The sequence below is a fragment of the Diceros bicornis genome, chromosome 3 (genome assembly GCF_020826845.1).
Source record: "Diceros bicornis minor isolate mBicDic1 chromosome 3, mDicBic1.mat.cur, whole genome shotgun sequence".
Classification (NCBI taxonomy): domain Eukaryota; kingdom Metazoa; phylum Chordata; class Mammalia; order Perissodactyla; family Rhinocerotidae; genus Diceros; species Diceros bicornis.
This window is the reverse complement of record NC_080742.1, coordinates 96,463,261-96,485,634: the sequence shown is the minus strand read 5'-3', so window position 1 is coordinate 96,485,634 and position 22,374 is coordinate 96,463,261. Positions and strand designations below refer to the sequence as shown.

General features: G+C 45.8%; 2 protein-coding genes across 5 annotated transcripts; one reads left to right on the top strand and one right to left on the bottom strand.

Moving 5' to 3' along the window:
• Window positions 1-3,919: 3,919 nt before the first annotated feature.
• LOC131399045 (GTPase IMAP family member 5-like) lies at window positions 3,920-11,207 on the top strand. Of its 2 annotated transcripts, XM_058533031.1 has the most exons (4): window positions 3,920-4,752; window positions 6,201-6,284; window positions 9,234-9,282; window positions 10,253-11,207. In XM_058533031.1, exons 2-4 carry the CDS (start codon window positions 6,249-6,251, stop codon window positions 11,131-11,133), a joined length of 966 nt encoding a protein of 321 aa, XP_058389014.1. In that variant the 5' UTR covers window positions 3,920-4,752; window positions 6,201-6,248; the 3' UTR covers window positions 11,134-11,207. The 2 variants fall into 2 exon arrangements, with proteins under 2 accessions (XP_058389014.1, XP_058389023.1); XM_058533040.1 differs by lacking the exon at window positions 6,201-6,284.
• Window positions 11,208-14,628: 3,421 nt separating this feature from the next.
• On the bottom strand, window positions 14,629-21,358 carry LOC131399056 (GTPase IMAP family member 5-like). 3 transcript variants are annotated; one of them, XM_058533072.1, is made up of 3 exons: window positions 21,222-21,358; window positions 16,972-17,020; window positions 14,629-15,686 (listed from the first exon to the last, which is right to left on the bottom strand). In XM_058533072.1, the coding sequence occupies exons 2-3, from the start codon at window positions 17,012-17,014 to the stop codon at window positions 14,803-14,805; spliced, it is 927 nt and encodes a 308-aa protein (XP_058389055.1). In that variant the 5' UTR covers window positions 17,015-17,020; window positions 21,222-21,358; the 3' UTR covers window positions 14,629-14,802. The 3 variants fall into 3 exon arrangements, with proteins under 3 accessions (XP_058389055.1, XP_058389046.1, XP_058389037.1); XM_058533063.1 differs by lacking the exon at window positions 21,222-21,358 and adding an exon at window positions 20,721-21,209; XM_058533054.1 differs by lacking the exon at window positions 21,222-21,358 and adding an exon at window positions 20,581-20,714.
• Window positions 21,359-22,374: the final 1,016 nt, after the last annotated feature.

Below are 22,374 nucleotides of genomic sequence, written 5' to 3'. Positions count from 1 at the left end.
TTTATCATTTCTTTCTCTGACAGTGAGAAACTTAGCTCTCATTAGCTACAATATATTTGCTGATTGGTGGAACCTTAGGATACTGTAGTTTCAGAATTGCTAAGGTTTCCATCTTAGGGCAAAATCATTCAGAGTTTCACCACATATATATATATTTTTTGGTAGATACCCTTTATCAGATCATAGAAGTTTCTTTCTATTCTTATTTATTTATTTATTTAGGTGAGGAAGATTGTCCATGAGCTAACATCTGTGCCCATCTTCCTCTATGTTGTATATGGGGCGCCACCACAGCATGGCTTGATGAGCAGTGTGTAGGTCTGCGCCCGGGAGCGGAGCATGCCGAACGTAACCACTATGCCACTGGGCCCGCCCCTCCTTTCTATTCTTAGTTTCAGAGAATTTTATAATGGTTCTTGAATTTTGTCAAATGCTTTTCTGCATGTATTGAGGTGATTATATGGTTTTTCTTCATTAGTCTATACACATGATGAGTTGCACTGATTGATTTTCTTTTTTGTGAGGAAGATCAGCCCTGAGCTAACATCCCTTGCCAATCCTCCTCTTTTTTTGTGCTGAGGAAGATTGGTCCTGGGCTAACATCTGTGCCCATCTTCCTCTACTTTATATGGGACGCCGCCACAGCATGGCTTGACAAGCGGTGCGTAGGTGCGCACCCGGGATCCAAACCTGCGAACCCCAGGCCGCCGCAGTGGAGCATGCACACTTAACCGCTTGTGGGCTGGCCCCAGATTGATTTTTGAATGTTGAATCAGCCTTGCATTTCTGTGATGAAACACACTTGTGGGTATTACTCTTTATATATGTTGCTGTATTTCATCTGCTGAGATTTTGTTGAGGATTTTTGCATCTATGTTTAAGAGGAATAAATGAGAACTTTCTTTTCTTGTGATGTCTTTCTCTGATTTTGGTGTTAATGCTGGCCCCATAAAATGAGTTGGGAAGTGTTCCCCCCGTTTCTACTTTCAGAAGGGGTTATGTAGAGCTGATATTATTTTTTCCTTAAATATTTGACAGAATTAGACAATGAAATAATCTGGGCCTGGAGTTTCCTTTTTTGGAAGGTTTTAAAGTATAAATTTAATTTCCTTGAGAGATATAGGAAAGTTTAGGCTATCTGTTTCTCCTTGAGTGAGTTTTGGTAGTTTGTGTCTACAAGGAATTGAAAGACTATTGAAAGACAATTTTACATAAAGTGTCAAGTCTATGGGTATAGAGTTGTTCACAGCATTTCCCTAATGGCTATGTAATTTCTGTGGGATCAGTAGTGATGTGTCTTCTTTTATTGGTGATATTGGTAGTTTGTGTTCTTTTTTTCCTTGGTAAATATTTTTTAAAGGTTTACTAATTTTACTGGTCTTTTCAAAGAATCAGCTTTTGGGTTCACTGATTTTTCTCTATTGTTTCTTCTGTTTTTAATTTCATGATTTCTGCTCTCATCTTTATCATTTTTTGACCTTTCTACTTGCTTTGGGTTTGCTTTGCTCTTCTTTCTCTAAGTTTCTTCTTTCTCTAAGTTTCTTAAGGTGGATGCAAAAATTACTTTTGTGAGAACTTTCTTATTTTTGAAATATGCATTTAACGCTTGCTATGGTCTGAATACTTGTCTTCCCCCAAATTCATATGTTGCATTAGTGTGATACATTTGTTGCAACTGATGAGCCAATATTGATATAATATTATTAATTACAGTTCACAGTTTGCATGAGGGTTCACTCTTGATGTTGTACATTCTATGGGTTTTGACAAATGTATAGTGACATGCATCCACCATTACAATATCATATAGAATAGTTTCACTGCCCTAAAAATCCTCTGTGTTCCACTTATTCATCCCCCCACAACCCCTGGCGACCACTGATCTTTTACTGTCTCCATAGTTTTGCCTTTTCCAAAAGGTCACAGGGTTGGAATCATACAGTATGTAGCCTTTTCAGATTGGCATCTTTCACTTAGTAATATGCATTTAAGTTTCTTCCATGTCTTTTCATGGCTTGAGAGCCCATTTATTTTTAGCGCTGAATAAAATTTCATTATCTGGAGGTACCACAGTTTTTTAAATCCATTCACCTATTGAAAAACATCTTGGTTGCTTCCAAGTTTTGGCAATTATGAATAAAGCTGCTATAAACATTCGTGTGCAGATTTTTGTGTAGACATAAGTAATATATTTTTAAATAAAGAGGTGATAAAGGAGGGTTTTCTAAGAATGACAGAAGCCATAAAGAAAACATTTGTTAAAATTTTCAGACTGAGCAAAATACTTACAATAACTAACTTAAGAGACAAACAGCAGGGGGTGGTATTGGCAAGACATTGACAACAGTGGACAGTTCTGTTTTACTTAGCATACTGTGAATTTAAATGAGAAAAGATTCTCGAACTCTTTGACTATTTTATTTTGTTTTACTTTATTTTATTCCTGAATGCCTGTGGTAGAAGAGGGAAATATCAGCGATCTCCTCTGGAGTTGTCTAAGAAATCTTATAAGTATTTAGACCTGTTAGGAATTACTAGATTTCAATTTACATCTCACAATAGGGAAACACATTATTAAATAAGAGAACCATAATTCCACAGACTTTTAGAGATGAAGGGTTATTTTCACAGGGCAGAGCTACAATTTTCAAGCACTGGATATCTCACAGACTCCTTTGTAGGAATATTATTTGCTTTTTTTCTCTGTAGCTGTGGGGAAAAGGAAAAATTTTTACCCTTCTTTATTGCTCATATTTCTTTCACTAGCAATTAGAAGCACCTATAGTTTGAAGAGCCATCACTAGAATTCCACGAGTTAATGCTGAAAGAAAAGAGGAGGCCTGAATAGCCATAGAACTCTGAGTATGGAAAGGAAAGGGGGAGAAAAGGATTGTTAACAGGTGTAATATACCAGGTAATATTTTGCTTTCTTGAATCATAAATAAAGGCCTTTCTTGAATCAACAAGGAAAATACATATAATTTAACAGAAAAAAATCAATGAAGAATATGACAGGCAGCTTAGAGGAAAAGGCATACCATTTTTCCAAAGAGAAGGCCTCCCATCGCAGTGTACATAGTAGCTGAGGGAATGTCTGAAGACAGGATCAAGATGCTGTTTTCAATGATAAATTTGCATTTTCTCTAATGCATGGAAAGTAGCTGATCAAGATCCATAGTCTTCTCTCCGTGATGTGGACACAGGAGTATTGGCCTGGGTAGCTTAAGGCACGTAAAAATACATGTTTACCTCAACTATGAAAAACTCACAAGGCCCACATGGATTTGGTACCTTTGGGCAATGTCCCTTTCTTGTGTATCAAGTATTTACAAAATATATGCTGAGATGGCTCAATGAATTAACTTCAGGCATAAAAATATTCACGATAAGCCAGTTTAGAGCTGATAAATGTCTACCCAAAATAATTATTTTTGTTCTAGAGGAGTTGATCTTTAGCCTTCTTTTTTTTCTTTTCCTGGCAAAAATGAGATATCAGAGGCATTTCTAGCTAACAAAAAGAAAATACATCATGTCTTCTACATGTTAAAAGCATGCCTTTCTGTCCTCTACAGCAGGAAGGCAGGCATCCACATCATTCATTGTAACAGCTATTATTATTTGGAAAGTTAAAATTACAGCACCAATATGGGAATATTAATATTTTGTAAGTGAAGCACAGCTTTCATTGCAAAACGTGAATTGTGCCTGTTATCAGCATTGTGACTGCCCTCCTCTTCAAACTGAGCAAGGATCCAAGAGTCACTCGTATCTCGTTTTTCTGCTTATAGCTGTTTGTTGATATTAATCTGAACTCAAATGTGCAAGTAGCAGATCAAACTCTGCCCCATTCACCCTAAGAATGTCTCCAGAGAAGGGCTTCAGCCCCCGCCACACAGAGGCCCCCAGCAGGGCCAGTGCACGGATGCAGAGGAGGAGCATCAAGCAGAGCAGTGTGAGGGGCCCAGGGCAGCCCCCACTCCCTTAAGAGCTTGTCACTTTGCCTAAATCAGACCATGGGTGGGGTGGATGTCTCCCTGGCTTCTGCGGAAATGCAAGTCCACAGAATGCAATGCATCTTGGTGAAGGAACCTACTAAATCTTGTTTCTCCCTCAGGTCAAAGCACAGGGAACCCGATGGCAGGGCATTTGACAGAGAAAGAAGAGGGAGGTCAGAGCCACAGAACGTCTCAAGCAAGGTGCCTGTCTTCAGTTCCGTCCCTGCTGCCATCTAGAATTAGCTACAAGAAACCACCTTTATGTCGGAGAGGAAATGGTGGACTAGGGAGGTACGTTGGTCCAATTTGGGCTGGTGAAGGCTGCGGAGGGCTAGGTTCAGGATGCAGCTGCACCCCAGAACTTCCTTGGCTTCTCCGGCTCTCCATTCTCCGGACTAACTCTGGCAGGGAATATATTTTGCACACAAGCATTTCAGAGATGTGGTGGGGAGAAGGAAAAAGAGCCGTTATTAAAAACAAAACAAAACGATAAAACCTCTTCCTCTGGCATCTCTGAGGGCTTCTAGGTCAGCTCTGAGGATGGCTTTTCGAGGAAACACCCACATTGTTCTTTTTCTGTTTCCGGGACACAGTTCCCTCTCCGGCAGATAGAATTTGTGGCCAGTTTTTTCATCTCTCACTGCTCCCGTGTTTTTTTGAAGAGACTAGAAACCAATGAGAGAGGCTGCGTAGGAGAGGAGGGAGGGTTGCTCCAAGACCTGCTGCAGAACTTGCAAGATATTCCAGGACCTCACAGGTACCCCGGCTTGTTTTGTTTTCTTTCTTTCTCTCTCACTTTCTCTCATCCCAGGTCTACCAGTAACAGTCTTTGTCAATCTGGACACCTGATCTTCCTAAGCCTCAGTTTCTCTATTCCTGAATAATTATGGTCAAGAATTATATACCCCAAGACCCCAAATAAGTGCAAGCTGAAAAATTACTGATACTCTATATTTCAGAACCTAAAGTTTGGACAGAATGAGCTCAGACTGCAGCCCTCTGGTGATACTAATGAGCTTATTTCTCGTGTTTGTGCAAAAGTGTTTTCACCTGTGCACAGAGCAGCTACTGCACCCATTTCTGGGTGCACGTATGGGTGCTCACATACTGCTGGACAAGGGAGGATGGCCTGACTCCCCCACCCACCCACCCCCAGAAGTCACAGGATGCCCTTTGAAGAACAGGCTGAAAGCTCATCTTTCGATTTTCATCTTACTTCATTTCCATTGCTTGTTTTTTTTAAAATACACCACTCAACTTGGTGGAAACAGTTTCCATTTTAAAGAGAGGAGAAAGATTTCAGAGTAGGACTCAAGTTTATCTATTTGGGTAAAACACCTGCTTTTTTTCTGAAAAAGAAATACAATTTATTATTTAAAAACATTCTTTAACCCCACTCCCCCCACCCCCCGCAGTTAGCCAGAATGGAGTTATAAACAGCAGGGCCTTTATTCCTGGAGGATTACCCAGACTCATACCCTTGACAGTGACACTTTCTCCTTGTTAACATTTCCTAACCAGCGTGCCATCCATCTCCAACACACTCCAGTGGGGGAAGTAGGGAGGATGGTATCATTACTTTTGGCAAATGAGAGTAGGATAACCTGCCCAAGTTCCAGACTGTTTCACCATTTTCCCAAGGGTGTCTCTACCTTTCCCATCCCCACAGGCTTCTTTCAGTCCTGCGCGGTGGAGACGGTGCAGGAAATAGGGCTGTGCAAGCGGGGTGGAGGGAATCATGCTTCCACTCTCATCAGCTCAGAGATGATGCTTTTCCAGTCTGCGGCAGGAGCTGTTCTTTAAACTGGTCCAACTGTCCTCTAAGTGTAGGGAGAGAGATGTCTGGCAATAGAGGTATTTAGTAACATTTTTAAATGAATGAATGGAAGGATCGATGGATATAAAACGAGGGAGGTGGACTGATGTCCAGCTGGGAATAGGCTGGTGGGCGGGGGAAGCACGATGATGGTGATGTGTGAGGGGACAGATGTGGCAGCAAGGGCACAGTGATCTGCAAGGGACAGAGCAGGGAAGGGGATGCCCCTGGGCACCCTGGGGGCCATTGGCTGAGGTGTGGCAGTTTGCACTAGAAAGGCGGCACAGTGACTGCAGAGGGAAAAATCCTCAAGAAATAATGGATAAACATGAGAAAAACCTAGACGGTTCTTGAGAAGGAGTCTCTTTTTCACTTCTCTTTCTGCTCAGGCTGGATTCTGAGAGAGCAGCAATTTAAGCCTCTCATTCTTGGAAGAAATGGCCTGCTACCAGTCGCTTGGCCAAACACACCACGTGAGTAGCACTGTTTGACCGTTCCTGCAGGACTGAGGACCGCCCCTCCCAGCACGCGGGGCAGCACATTCTGGTCCTGTCTGAGCTCCTGCTTGGTCGGGAAACAGCGGGAAGGTGTTGCCCTCTCTCTTTGATATCCTTTCATCCCACAGCCCTGGGTGCGGGCAGCTTCGTGTCATTGCTGTATTACGTACCCCGCCCCGCCCCTGCAACCCCCACCCCGCAGTCTCAGTTTCCTCACTTTTCAAAGCAGTGGAGCGTGCCACCTGGTCTCTGAGGTCACTGCTGTCTCTGTGAGTCTAGGCACAGCAGCTGCAGTCCTCCACCGGCCCCCTTTCTGCAGCTGTTTCAGCATCACCTTCTCTGCCCCTCAACACTCACCACTCTTGTCACTTACTCGCTACCTGTGCGCTTCCCTCTGATGCTCGGCAGCCCCTCCTTGCTAGCCCTCTCTGGAGACCACCATTCAAGATGATCCATGGACGGTTCGTGGGAAAACAGAGCGTCTCGGTTTCAAAATCATCAGCATTGACAACAAGCTGATCTCTAAAAAGCACGTTTCCCCATTTACCAATCTCTATGCAATCACATCTTTAAAACACTCCTCCCCATCGGCCTCGTCCTTGAAAAGAACCTGCCAAAGAGGAAAATTATGTTCAAGTTTGCTCTTTCTCGGGGTTTCAATAGAGAGAATTAGCTAGATTGATGTATCAGTCAGGTTTCTCCAGAGAAATAGAACCATCAGAATATATATATGAAGAAATTTATTTGAAGGAATTGCCTCCTGCGATTGTGGGGGGTGGTAAATCTAGAATCTGCAGGGCAGGCCAGCAGTTGGAAACTCAGGCAGGAGTCGATATTGAAGTCTTGAGGCAGAATTTCTTCTTCTCTGGGAAACCTCAGTTTTTGTTCTTAAGGCCTTCAACTGATTGGATGAGGCCCACCCACATCCTGGAGGGCAATCTTTACTTGACCACATCTACAAAATACTCTGACAGCAACACCTAGATTAGTATTTGATTAAATCACTGGGTACTATGGTCTATCCAACCTGACACCTAAGACCAACCATCACACACTATTTGAAAGGCCCCCTCATGGATGGCAGAATGACAGAAAATGCTCAGGGGCGAGTTTCCATCCAACAGGCCCACATTTGCTTGGATGTAAACGCAGGACTGAGTTGAATAATCAGTACTGTGGTTCCTTGGTCTGGATAACTCTTATCTGAATAGTACAAATGCTGGGACAGACTTAACAAACCAGAGTAGACTAGTTTCCGTGGGACCTGGCCAAAGATAGAGATTCCAAGGGGTGGAAAGTTGCTACCATTTCTCTTTTGGCTCTAAAATACCATTAGACTAAGTAACAAAGATATTACTGGGGGACTGTCTGACAGAAGCTGGGTTTTGACGTTTGGTACTTAAGTTAAAATGATTCCGGGCCGGCCCCATGGCTTAGTGGTTAAGTGCGTGCGCTCCACTACTGGCGGCCCGGGTTCGGATCCTGGGCGCGCACCGACGCACCGCTTCTCCGGCCATGCTAAGGCGGCATCCCACATACAGCAACTAGAAGGATGTGCAGCTATGACATACAACTATCTACTGGGGCTTTGGGGAAAAAAAAGGAGGAGGATTGGCAATAGATGTTAGCTCAGAGCCAGTCTTCCTCAGCAAAAAGAGGAGGATTAGCATGGAAGTTAGCTCAGGGCTGATCTTCCTCATAAAAAAAAAAAATTAAAATGATCCCCAGGTTGTTTATATTTATTAAGTTATTTTTCCTGCCAAGGTAATCACTGTGGCTGGTTTTGCATGTGGAGGGCCTAGATCATATCCTATATGGCGTGATCCCAAGGAGCACTAGGAAAATCCACTTTTCCCGCAAAGTATTTTTTTTCAGTTCACCTGTCATAGACCCTGAAATTCCACAATTGAGGATTCATTCCTTAGCATTAACTCCTTGAACTCGTTACAAGGAAAATACCCTGAAACTTTGCACACAGCAAGGTCTTGATGTAGCTTTGGAAAGGATTGTGTAGGTTTTCCCAGGAGTGAAGGCTGAGAAATCATTCTTGGGTGGGACCTGAGTGGACCCCCTCCCTGAGAACAGGAAGTAGGAGGTAGGAAGAAAGAGAAGGATCAAGAGAAAGGTATATGGAAGACAATGCAAGAAGGTGAGTGGGCAGGAGAGATATGCCTCTGAGGTGGCTACTGGCCCAACACTACCTGAGCTAAGAACATGGAAGGTGGATCTTCCGTAGTGTAACAGTTGGTGTGAGCCTAACAAATCGGGACTTCCCTCTGTTTGCTGTATGCACACCCCACTCCACTGTGCCTGGGCTCATGACACTCTCCTGCTCCTGGGATGACCAGCTCACCTTGGTTTGCCTGGGACCTCCCCAGTTTCAACACTGAAGGTCCTTTGATCAGGGAATCCTCTCAGGCCTGGACAAACCGGGATGATTGGTCACCCTCCATAGCACCACCACCATGGAGGCTGAGGAAGGAATTTCTTTTTGAGTTTACCAAAGGGGGATACTTTGCCGGGAAAACTTGAGTTTGGGGTGCCAGGACGGAGACCCTAGGTATACAAGAGCTCAAGAGCCAGGAGCTCAGTAGGAAATGACCAACTTCTTTGTTTGGTCTTCTGGGCAGACGGCACATTTTCAGTGCCTCCTATGAGCTAAGTACAGGTCATAGGAAATCACATGCATGTGCTCGCATGTTGGTGCTGTCTATACACTCTTCAGGAGGAAGCTCGATCTAGTGCCAAGAACGGCTGAGGGTCAGCAGACCTGGGTTTTAGTCTTGGCTCACCCATTAAATTACATGTGACCTTCAGTAGTCATTTTTTCTCCCCTCAATTTCCTCATCTATAAAATGTGGTGTTTTGTGTCAGATGTCACATCCAACTCCAGTATGAACAATCCCTGCATCTTTTCCCCTCTAGAACACAATGGAAAGGCTTCAGAAGGGTGGAAAAGACGCTGCCACCACAGGTAAGAATCTAGTGGAGCTCTTCATGACACTTGGGGGCCACGAACTCAGCACTGGGGAAGCAAACTTCCCACCTTGCAGTGAAAGGTACAAGACTAGAGTCACCCCAAGACAAAGAAAGTGCATTTCCCCAGGAAATATTACATATTAGGCTATTTGCTGTCATACTGTCCTTAGTGAGGGTAAGTTTTTCCAGATAAAACCCTGTCATTTTGTAAAACAGAGACCGGGCAGGGATGGGAGGAGTAGAAAGTGGAGGACAAACAGCTCAGTGGTTGTAGGAATCTCTGAGCATCAAAGAGTAGCTTGAGGCCTTCAGAGTGGGAACCAAATAGAGGGAAGGTTCTGAAAAGGGTGGCAAAAGTTGGCATCCCAAAAGGAAAGAACCCAAGGATTCTGGCCATCTGGGATGGTTTATTCCACCAACCCTATGTGGGTTCTCTTCATTCTCTACATAAGGAGTCTGGTGTTTGCTCTGAGCACAGCCTGGTGATGGGAAGAGAAGGTGTGATGCCTAACTGATCATCAATGCCATTTCTTCTGCGTCTTTTCCTTTTTGTCTTTCATTCTCTTCCTCCTCAAAAGGCATTTATTGCTGTCTTAGTTCAGGCTGCTAAAACAAAATAGCATAGACTGGGTGGTACACAACAAATATTTATATCTTATCATTCTAAAGGCTGCAAGGTCAAAGATCAAGGTGCTGGTAGATTCAGTGTCTGGTGAGAGTCCACTTCTTGATTGCTGTGTCCTCACATGGTGGAGAGAGTGCTCTAATCCCTTCCTCTTTTTATAAGGCCGCTAATCCCATGATAGGGGCACTACCCTCATGACCTCATCTAAACCAAGTCACCTCCTGAAAGCCTCAACTCCAGGCCATCACACTAGGGATTAGGATTCCAACATATGAATTTTGGGGGACACAAACATTCAGCCCATAGCAATTATACATTAACTTTTCGTGTGCTCTAACAGGTGGAGGAGAAGAGAGCCTAACTCCAGGATCATCTCTGTTGAGGATTGTCCTGGTGGGCAAAACAGGCAGCGGAAAGAGTGCCACAGGGAATAGCATCCTCTGCCAGCCAGTGTTTGAGTCCAGGCTGGGGGCCCAGTCCGTGACCAGGACGTGCCAGAAGGAGATAGGCACATGTAATGGGAGGAACATCCTAGTGGTTGACACGCCCTCCATCTTTGAGGCAAACGCCCAGACCCAAGAGACGTACAAGGACATTGGCGACTGCTACCTGCTCTTGGCCCCAGGGCCCCATGTGCTGCTGCTGGTCACCCAGCTGGGGCGCTTCACTGCCCAGGACACAGTGGCAGTGAGGAGGGTGAAGGAGATCTTTGGGGCAGGAGCCATGAGACACATGGTCGTCCTCTTCACCCACAAGGAGGACTTAGACTGTGAGTCCTTGGATGATTACATAGCAAACACGGACAACCACAGCCTAAGGATCCTGGTCCAGGAGTGTGGGGAGAGGTACTGTGCCTTCAACAACCGGGCCACCGGGGAGGAGCAGGAGGAGCAGCTGGCCCAGCTGATGGCCATGGTCAAGAGGCTGGAGATGGAGCATGAGGGCGCCTTCCACAGCAACGACCTCTTCTCTGATGCACAGATGCTCCAGCAAGGGGGGGCCAGGGCGTGTGGAGGAGACCACGGGCGCTACCTGGCCAAGGTGCAGCTGCAGGTTGAAAAGCAAAGGCGAGACCTGAAAGAGAGCGAGAGCAACTGGGCATTCAAGGTGTTCCTTAGAGCCAAAAACTGGATGATTTCGCATCATGAGTTTTGTGTTTTTCTTGTTTGGTGCAGCTTACTTTTTCTTCTTATTTTTCTGGTCATCTTGTACCATCATTAATTCTGTATGTCATCTGTATGTCAGAGCATTTTCTAAAGGATCCCCTCATGGGACTCATTGTTCTACGTGTCACCAATTCTGAAATTGGTCATGGTCCGTGGAGGACACAGTTTGTTCTCTCTGCTGCTCCCGTTCCCCTCCTTCCTTATGGACTTCTGGTTTGGTTCAGCCTCCTCCTCTCCCCCATGGAGCCGTGCGCCTCAGAAGAAGATGACAGCAGGGACGCCTGGCTGCTCTGTACCTAATCCCATTCTCTTTGCCAATGGCTAGTTCAGGGTTGGGCCCGAGACCCAATTCAGGCCAATGAAAAGTGAGTAAAAGTCTTCAGAGGTGGGGCCAGAAAGTTTCTCCCTTCTCAGAAGAGACCCACAGACAGAAACAGTCTCTCTTCTTCCTCTGGGAGCTGTTGGGTCTGAATGTGATGCTCGAAACTCTAGCAGCCCTCTTGCTACCAGCCCAAGGTTGAAGGCAACACTTCAAAGCAGAGCAGAGATAGAACAAACCTAAGCCCCTGAATCAACCAGCCCTGGAGCCTACACTATTTCTGAATTTCCAATTATGCCAGCCAATAAATTCCCTTATTGTTTAAGCTATTTGAGTTTGGGGTCTCTTTTACCTGCATTTGAAAGCGTTTGAACTAATGAAGAGATCTCCATATTCCTTTTTTTAAAAAATCCTTAAATCTATCAGAACTTTCCTGTTCTCATGCATCCTCTGAGGAAGTGGCATGGAGAATAAATGAATAGATTTCTCTTTTGTTCCTAGAATCAGGAAGGACCTCCCTCTACTACTGAAGTGCCTGCTCCATAGTCGACATTCACTGAATCCCGAAAGAAGTGAAAACCCCTTTTAGTTGGATTATTTTGGAGAGTGACAATGGGAGAGGGGGAGGAAATGGGAGTGCCTCTCGGCAGGTCTTCTCTGTGCTTCCTTCACCATTTGGGGGAGATACAGAGTTCACATTTAAACACTTCCAAGGAATACTTTGGAGAAAATCCATGTGTGAGTAGAGGGTTGACAAACCCCTCTCTCCTTGTTTACTGTAAAACATCCCCAGGTTAGCTCTCCTTGGGATCGCCCCTAGAAGTCGGCACAGATGGAATGTCATCTGGATCACCAGCAACACTGCCCTGAAGAAAGAGACGCCCTGTTGGTGCACCATATCCCACCTGGGAGGCCTGGGAAGGGACGGTCCACACACCTGGATGGAGGCCTTCCTCCTCCTGCTCCCGGAGACTTTCTGGGGTCAAGTTCACGCCTGGTCCGGATGCCTTCCCTGGAGGGAGGATGAGCTCAATCACCCATTGTCTCCTGGACAACTGGGCAGGTGCCCCAGAGGGCTTCAAGGCCGGCCAGTCCGGATCCAAACTCTTCCCCTCTTTCTGCTCAGCCCACTCTCCCTCTGAAGGCCTAGGGCAGTGAAGGCCCAGGCCACATGTCACATGGGGGCCCAAGACAAAACCTGGTTCCCTCCCCAATATTGCTGCCAGTGACCACATTATGTCGATTCCACCTCCTCAGTGTCTCCGTGTGTCCTTTCCTCTCCATCTCCATTCCTATTGTTATAGCTCAGGCCCTGATAGTAGGGATGGAATTTTTTTTCTTCTAAATATTATCCTGTCCCCAAGCTTGCATTTACATAATCCAACTGCCACATTGCCACCACCGGACCTTCTTAAAATATACTAACCACTTAAAAGCCTCCGGTGACATCCTGTTCTCTATAAGATAGCCCTTGAGCCCTGAGTGTGCCGCACAGGTCCCTCGCCCAGCCCCATCTAACCCTACATCCTCCTCCCACGTGCTGATTCTCACCCCTCCCCCCCCCCCCCCGCATGGCCTCCCTCAGCCTGGAGTAACTCTGGAGGGGCCAGCGTGTTGAGACGGCTCAAGCAACACCCCGTCTAGGAGCCTCTGCTGAGCCTCGTGCTCTCCTTTTGGCTGACACTCTACTTCCAAACAAATTTCTCTTACACCCCATTTTTTGTATGCCTTCATCCCTCTACCACACAGCTGCTTTTGTGGAGTGGGAAGCTTGTGCTATTTCTCTTACATTCATGGTGCCACGAGCAGAACCTGACAATCAGTACTCACGAAATAAACGTCTGTGGATCTGGACTGAATTAATCTGAGGAAGGCAGAAACCAAGTAAGGTTGGACACTTTGGGAATACTGCATTGAGGAGTGGTCCTCGGTCTGAGAACTCAGAGTTCCTCAGGGTTTCACGGGTCTGAGGAGTTTACACTAACACTCCTGCACGTGTTTGGAATCAGTCCTGTGAGAGAACTGTCGAGATCAACATGGCACCTTTCACACCAGTGAAGGTTTGGAGAATGACACTTTGGTGTCACAGTCGAGTTCCTAAGACCCACTCCACAATTAATCACTTACCCATCTAGCCACAGGCTGCCTGGGACGACTGCAGTTCTCCCTTACAGGGTACAAAGGAGCAGAGAAGGGCAGCAGCTTCCAAAAAGAAGGAGAGGGTGGGGGAAGGGCCACCCAGGGACCTCCTCATCTGATTTCCTGCTTTCACTGAATTCACGCCTTTGCTGGGATTTCACTCCAGTGTCTGTCCTCTTCTCTTCACTGCCGTTGAAATGTGGACCACCACCCTTTCCCAAAATTCCCACAGACGGCACATGATTGCACTGGATTGCACCGTGTTCAGGGCTAAAGATGCTGCGTTACAACGCAGCTGCACCAACACTGGGACGTCCACTCTACCACAGGGGTCTGCACACTACAGTCCTTGGACCAAACCTGGCCTGCTGCTTGTTTGGACAGCCTGTGGGCTAAGAAGGCTTTTACATTTGTAAATGAAGAAATCAGAGGAGAATGATGCTTCACTGCCACATAGGAAAGTTACATGAAATTCAAATCTCAGAGTTCATAGAGCTTTACGGGAATGCAGCCCGCACATCACCTCCGTCTTGTCCACGGCGGCGTTTGCACGACCAGGGTAGAGTTGAGTAGCTGCGACTGAGAGCATATAGTCTGCTGAGCCTAGAAGACCCACTCTCCGGCCCTTGGCTCGCCCTGCTCTGAGAAATTCCAGTCCTTTCTTTCCTGCCACTGACTCGGCTTCCCCTCGGGCCTGGCCCCATCCTGCTGCTGTGACTCCTTTTCTCTGTTTCCCCCTCAATCCAGGTCACCTCCAGCCCTTCTTCCCAGCCTCTTCGCTCCTCCAGAATTCCTCCCAGAATGTCCTCATGATTCTCTCTCATGGGGATCGGGTGTCATCTTCTACAACTTAGGATGAAATCTCAGTACATTTCTGAGTAAAATAAGGAATTCTGCTACCAGCTTTTAATACAACCTGTTTGTCCCTCAGCAGCACTCCCAGACAAAGCAGGCCCAGAGGCGAGGCACTCACAAGGGGTCACCACCCGCTCCCCCTCCTCCTGCAAGCCCCCACACAGTCACGACAGGATCCAGTTGGTTTAGTATTTACCCTCACCATTTTTATCAAAACAAAAAAGAAAAACATTTTTTTCCTTTGGATTTTATTTACCTAAAAGCACTTAGAGAAAATGGATGACATGTCTGATGCAAGGAGGAGAAAATGAAAGTGAAATTATGTAAAAAGCAAATAAAGTACCACACAGACAGACAGAGATGGTGTCTCTGAAAAAAATAAAGCTGATTGTAGAACTCGTCAGAAAATGCTCAGTGTCCATGAGTAATACACAGGTTAATTAAAACAGCAAGAAAAATCAAAAGGCATATGACAAGAACAGCAGATATTCCCATGTGAGAAATCATCCAGTTTTTGGCTCTGAGGAGTGCCTTGAATGCCCAGTTACTCTCACTCTCTTTCAGGTCTCGGCTTTGCTTTTCAACCTGCAGCTGCACCTTGGCCAGGTAGCGCACGTGGTCTCCTCCATATGCCCTGGCCCCCCCTCGCTGGAGCATCTGTGCATCAGAGAAGAGGTCGTTGCTGTGGAAGGTGCCTTCAAGCTCCATCTCCAGCCTCTCGACCACGGCCATCAGCTGGGCCAGCTGCTCCTTCTGCTTCTCCCCGGTGGCCCGGTTGTTGAAGGCACAGTACCTCCCCCCGCACTCCTGGACCAGGATCCTTAGGCTGTGGTTGTCCGTGTTTGCTATGTAATCATCCAAGGACCCACCGTCTAAGTCCTCCTTGTGGGTGAAGAGGATGACCATGTGTCTCATGGCTCCTGCCCCAAAGATCTCCTTCACCCTCCTCACTGCCACTGTGTCCTGGGCAGTGAAGCGCCCCAGCTGGGTGACCAGCAGCAGCACATGGGGCCCTGGGGCCAAGAGCAGGTAGCAGTCGCCAATGTCCTTGTATATCTCTTGGGTCTGGGCCTTTGCCTCAAAGATGGAGGGCGTGTCAACCACTAGGATGTTCCTCCCGTTCCAGGTGCCTGTTGCCTTCTGGCACGTCCTGGTCACGGACTGGGCCCCCAGCCTGGACTCAAACACTGGCTGGCAGAGGATGCTGTTCCCTGTGGCACTCTTTCCACTGCCTGTTTTGCCCACCAAGACGATTCTCAATGAGGACGATGTTGCAAACTGGTTATCTTCTCCGCCTATGAAAAAAGAATTTTTGTATCTCACTAAGCTAGTGATTCTTACGAGTTTTAGGTTACGGACCCTCACGGTATCTCATAAAAGCTGTGGACCTCCCTCCCAGGAAAACAGTCACATCTAAACACACACAAAAGTTTGCATACCACTTTAGGAGGTTATTGGATCACAGGAAGTCCACATAGGAAGCCCACACTTGGACCCACAGCCAAGAGTAAGAACTGCTACACTAAGGAGGATGCTCTGAGCACTTCGTCTGGACCAGGGAAAGTAGTTTTTTTGAAAAACAAGTGGTCCCTGTGCTTTTCCATGGATGGTGCCTAGGCCAGTTTCACACTAAATAAATGTGAAATTAGAAGAAGGCAGAGAATGAGAAGTCACAAATGAGACAATATTATCACCTCTTTTTCACTCACAAATTCCCAGACACATGTGTATAGAGGTGCTCGACACAGGCCTCCGAACCTTGGGGGTAAAGGACGTCTCGGACGTCAGAGGTATAGTGACCTCCCACCAAGGGCCAGCTGAATCTCCCTGAGTCTCTGCTCTTTGGGTGGGGAGTTGGATGCTTGAATTTGAGAGGACAGAAGGGTCGGAGTTAATGTCAAGGACAAAATCTGGGAGATGACTCTGCATGGGTGGCTGAAGAAGAATGGAAGATAAGACCAGTAAACACACATGTGTTGGAAAGATCATCGATTTGGCTGACTGAATTACAGGAAATTATAAAAAAAAGTGGCGTTGGAGAGGGCACTACTGAGCCAAGAGCTAAGATCTTCAAGGGGTGAAGAGTGTGAGGACCTGAGGATTTCCAGAGTTTCTATGAGCCCAAACAAATTCTAAGTTCATTTTAGGCTCTGAAAATCTATTATTTTATTCCTTCTACTCTGTGTTGGTTCTTCCTTTCCTTAAGTATTCTGGGATGTTTTGTAGCAAACACTATTACGAAATCTCTATGGGGGAATTTTTCGTTTTTTTCAGATGAGAGCAGACAAGGAAAGAGAAATCATTTTCACAATTCAGTTTCAAAACCTCCAAATTCTGACTTGAAGTTTCATTTCCACATTTCCCACACATCGTCTGCAGGGAGCAGCATCGCACTGCATGTGGCATGTGAGTCGGGTGTGATGACAACAGGGAAGGTAAAGAATAAATGACAGTCGCCTTTTTTTCCTTCAAGTTAAAATAACTAGGTTTCCGTCCCTGTGTCTGAGGTGAGAGACAGGTGGAGAGAGAATAGTGATTCCCCCGTGCCTGGAGCTCCTGAGAACTTCGAGGTTTTCTTACCTTCAACTATAGTTCCATATCTGCTCCTCTGAAGCCCTTCCATTCTCTTCTGGAATAAAAACAGGAAAGGAATAAAAAGCAAGTGTCCATATGGGAGTTGATAAGGCCTGAGAACACCTACAGTTCAGACTCTTAAGAATAATTATCCTTACACGAGCCCTTTTCATTGCTAATTTTTCTAACTCATATTTTACTTTCAAACATCTAATAACTTTAAACATAATAACTTTAAACATAAATAACTTTAAGAAAACCAGACGATGCTAGGTTATGTTAAAGCAATGCAACTGACTGTTGCTTTTTTTTCTCAGCTTACAGGAAAGCAGGGAATATTTTAAAACAAATCAGTTGTTTATCTCCCTCCAACTTGAAAAGCCATGAAATGAAGAAAGCATTCTTCTATGGAACGAGGAGTGGGACATTATTATTATTATTTTTATTGGAATCAAAGTAAGCAAACTTACTAGAATAGAGAAAAAAAATGCCTTGCTGTAAATGACATTGGTTTGTTTAAAGTACTTGGAATTTCCAGTTGCAGAAACTCTTTGTTTCTGTCAGATGGATACTTCAGTGGCAAAGAGAAAAGTACAATGTACCTTCCAATAGGAGGACGGAATCAGGGACAAAGACTCCTTCAGGGGCGGACGTGAGAGGAAGTAGTGGAAGATGGCGGAGCGTGACCACCTTCCTCCCACCCCCTGAGCAGTTGGTGGAGAGAAGGTGGTGCCATGACTGAAGGGGAAGAATCAACATTCAGGACAAATTCAAGATAAACTCATTTCCTGCTCAGTTTTCAGTCAGACGTGTTTCCTGGTGGCCTCTGAGGTCCTGGTCTCCCAACAAACACCATTTTTGTATCACAGCAGATTTAACCAGAAATTGGCACAACCATTGGCATAAATGTTTCACTCAAATGAGGCAAAATATTGTGTCATTCTTCTCAGTGTTAGAAAGGGTAAGCATACGTTAAAAAAGGCAAGCATGCGAAATTCAACTATAATTAAGATGTACTCTGAGGCTGCATTTTATTTATTCAGTTTTAAAGATTATGCAGTTATGAAACAAACTTTTTAAGTAGAGAAATACACAGAATTATAAAACAAATACCCACCATTTGCAATGAACAAATGTAAGTATGTTGACATTTTTACTGCAGCGATTCTCTTTGATTGAAAATGTTAAAATATTATGCATATAGTTTCATTTATTTTTTTTTCTACTCCCCAGTCTCATTCTCCCTCCTTCTGCCCTTCAGAGGCAACTAGTACTCTGAGGTTTTTATGTATCAATCTCATTTGTGTATTTACACCTCTAGTACACATGTATCTATAGATAATATATATTACTGTTTTTGTATTTTAAACTTTTACATAAATGACATTATTCATGTAACATTTTATCCAATTATTTACTATTTAAGCTGTTTCAAAATATATGCTTGCTACCACAAACAATGCTGCAAAACCCGCCCCCTCCCATGCATATCTCCTCAGTGCACATGTGCAACAATTTATCTGAGATACAGTTTCCATTTGACTAGATATTGCCAAATATGACTCCAAGAGGGTTGTGCTAACTCATTCTGGCACCAGCCATGCATGAGAATCCCCCAAATCTTCACTTTTGCTAAAACTGCTCAAATTCTCTGAAATCTTTTCTACTTTAGATGACCTTTTCTGAGGCTTGGAAACCTCAGAAAATATGCTGGAATCAACGTACTGATGTGGTAAAGATGATGATGACGGTGGTGACAATGCTGATGATGAACTTCGTCATCATAATAATCCTCTGTGCAGTCATTTATAACTTTCAAAGTTCTTTCCTGTCCATTATTTAAATTTTTCTCCTAAATTCCCTGTGAAGTAATCAAGACAGGTATTAATATTTCTACTAAGATATTAGGAAACTGAGCATCAAATGACCTGCCCAAGGTCACACAATGGCCATGGAGCTAAGACCAAAAAAATGGATCCTTTTGCCTGTATATTCTCCTTGATTCCACAGGGGGAAAAAGAGATTATTCCAAATAAGTCCACAAGCCTTTTGGAACACCGCATCCAGTGCTGCCACGCCATGGTCAGGGCATAAACTGATGTTGACAGGCTGGAAGCCTGCCCTAAAACCAACAGAGAACTGTATTGCAAAATCTTGAATGCATATTTTTCCAAAGGAAAAAAAATCCAAAGATAAAATTGTAGGCGGCAGGAGTTGCTCTGAATTGACATATTTCAGTTTAAAACAATCTGGTGTTTTTGCCTTAATTATCAGTGTGACCCAAATGGAGCAATGGGGCTGTCACAAAAAGCCAATCTAACTCAGATTACAGGAGCCGAGGTGCAGGGCAGGAGTTCTCCTGAACCATCTCTTGAGTGGGTCAGCCTGCAGGAGGAGACATGTGTGGCACTGAGGAATAGATTTTTAGGCAGATATTAACAAATAATAAAATGTCCAGAGGCAAGTCAGACAGGATATTGATGGAGATGCTCAAATGAATCATAGAAAAAATACTAACAGGACCGAATCAAGTCCTGTCCAGGGAAAGCCTGGGGGAAGCATTGTAGACCTGAAGGAGTGTGGCAGGTGTCAGTCTCAGAGCAGAAAAAGCGAGAGAACTGAGAATGGAGGCAGAGTTCCTCTCCAAAAGAAAAATTCTACTAATCTTCCCCCAAATGGGGCCAGGAGTCATGAGACAGGAGCAGTGAGCACGCAAGCAGAGATGATAAGAGCATCTGACAGGACAGTGAGAGGCTCCAGCTTAAGCAGGAGGCTGAAGCAAGTGAACATAATGGACACTCTGATTTTACAATTATATGAGCCTGATTTCATCATGACAATACCTTATTTTATCAAACCATGAGAAAGCAGGCTCTCTAATGCTGTTTTAGGAAAGGTAAAAATATTTCTTGTCTGCCTTGTTCATAAGTCTCTCCTTCACTCATCTGCCCCCTTCTCTATATTTCCTGGTATTAGAGTCACTTGTTTCGCAGTTTAGTCATTGTGATTTCGTGACACGTCTCTCCTATAAGGTTTAGCGGACAAAGGGATTGTTCCCATTCTCCCTGAAGATGAGTCTGTTTGCCACAGGGTCCTACATCGTGTCATAGGAAAGGTGTGGGGGCATGAAGGGGAGAATGGAGTGGTTTCCATAAGATCAAGGTCATAAGACAAAATCCACTGAGGGGTCTCGTTTGGAACACGTGGCTCGTTGGGGGTGGGAAAATAATGATCGCGCATTTGCCCTATGGAGCTCTAAGAGTCCATTCCGCACTCCCAGGCCTCTCTGGGACGCAGCGAATGTAAGGGCTTGGGCGGGGGATGGGGTGGAGATGGGGATATGAGAAGTTAAGAGGGTAAAACTGAGAAGCATGCCCTCATCTCGCCTGGGCACCTTGGGAGTTTCAGTTTTCTCATCTGTCAAATGGCAGCAGAATATTAGTCCAGCTTTACGAATCCCTGCGAGTCTCATGAAGATCAAATGGGCTAAGAAGCAGGCGATGAGACGGAAAAGACTGCAGCACTGTGGAATGTAAGGGGCTGTGAAGGCAGGGCGAGTGGTTCCCAAGTCTGTTTCCCACCCGCTAGAAATCTGCTGTTGCCCATAACGCTCACCATCGTCGCCCCCTTTCACTGCCGGGCGAACAGAGAAGTACGGCAACCTCTGCGAGATCACACCAGAAATCAGTAGCTGCGACTAAACCGTGGTCTCTCAGCCCCCCAAAGACGCTGGGACCATCCCCGGGTCCCCTTACCCGGCGCGGCGCGGCGGGCTCGGCGCTCGGCGGGTCTGCGCGTCAGGAGCCGCCGAGGGCAGCGGGGCGGGTGCAGCGAAGGAAGAACCGCGTGTGAAGCCGAACGTTCCAGGACACAACAGCAGGGAAAGCGGCAAAAAGGCGATTATGGAGCGCGCCCCCCGCCCCCCGCAGCCGAGGACACGCCCCTCGGGGTTGGCGGCGAAACCGCTGCAAACAGGAGCCGGAGACCAGCGAGTGCACGGGCGTGCGCGTACCCCTTAACGGACCGCCATGCCCCCTCCCATTTCCTTTTCATGACTTGTTACAATAAGCAATATTTGGAGGAAGAGGCTAAGAAGGCAATGGCGGATCCCCCAGGTTGAGAAACGCCGCCTGTGACACTGGAAAGTTCTTGTGGGGCACGAGCCGCTCCCCTCAGCACCCATGGCAGGTGCACCTGCTCCGCCCAACTCTCCAGGCCCCTTCTCAAGGCTCTGCTTCTAGAATGTGCCTGCTTACCTTACCGATTCCTGCTCACCGAAGGACACTGCTGGTCCACAGAGGGCCTGGAAGAACAACACTAAGGACTGACTTTGAAGAGCTCGCCAGGCCCCGTGTGCTGCCTGCCCCTTCTGTGCCATCTGACAGACCAGCCCTATGCAGACTTACCAGGACTGGAGCTTATGTGTGGGTTTATTCGGTGGGGGCTGGGAGCAGGGCTCTAGCTCCTCGATTTGTCGACTGATTGCACATTTAAGGCCAGAGCAACGAACTTAAAACAATTACATTGCAAAGCCAGATGGAGAACACAATGTGGGCTTAGGCAGGGGCCAGTCTTGTCCCAGAGAATCTCCAGATTCCTTTCTGTTGACATTGGAAGTTAGGCTTAGAGTCACATAATAATAATTGTCCAAGATTTGTTGGGGAGAATAACTTAAATCTCCTGCCCATCCAGGAAACCTCTCCACCAAAAGAGAAGAGAAAGAAGACGGTTTTATCATTGGACAAGCGCTAAAGCAGTGTGTGATGCACGTCTCTGGCAATCCTCAAAGAGATTGCAAAGACAAGGAAATCTCATCCTGTTACACAGCCCAGCAGATGCAGCCCACCACACGCATGGTCTCGAGACAAACCGTAACTAGTCCTCAAGTAAGAGGACTTGATGGCACCACTTGTGACACAGAGTTCATCCTAAATTCACCTGGTAATGGGGGTGACCACCTGTGTTAGCGAATTGCCTTTATCTAAAGGAAAAGTGAACTCATATTTTGTTCTTCAGACAATGAGAAGCACAGCACTGGGCAAGGATAAAAAGTGAATGGAAAACCAATTCCTCTGCAGAGAGGGTGAAGGGGGTTGATTTGCACAAGAGGTGCTGGAAGCCGTTCAGTGATAACATAAGAAGTCATAAGAGGCCGCGACCTGCTGCAGCTTTTCTGCGACACGCACAGCCTCTGCTGTCATTAGCCTCAGGGAGACTTGCATGCACACGTTGATCATTTGAAAGTTTAACCCAGTGAATAAATGAGTTTTATGAAAGCAAAAGGCAAGAAGGACAAGCTGTAGGAGGTGAGAGCTATAAGGACCTCAGAGTTTATCTGGAATTGTTCTTTTTCTTCTTTTTTTCCATCATTTTAGAGATAAGAAAACTGAGGCCCAGAGTAGAGAAATG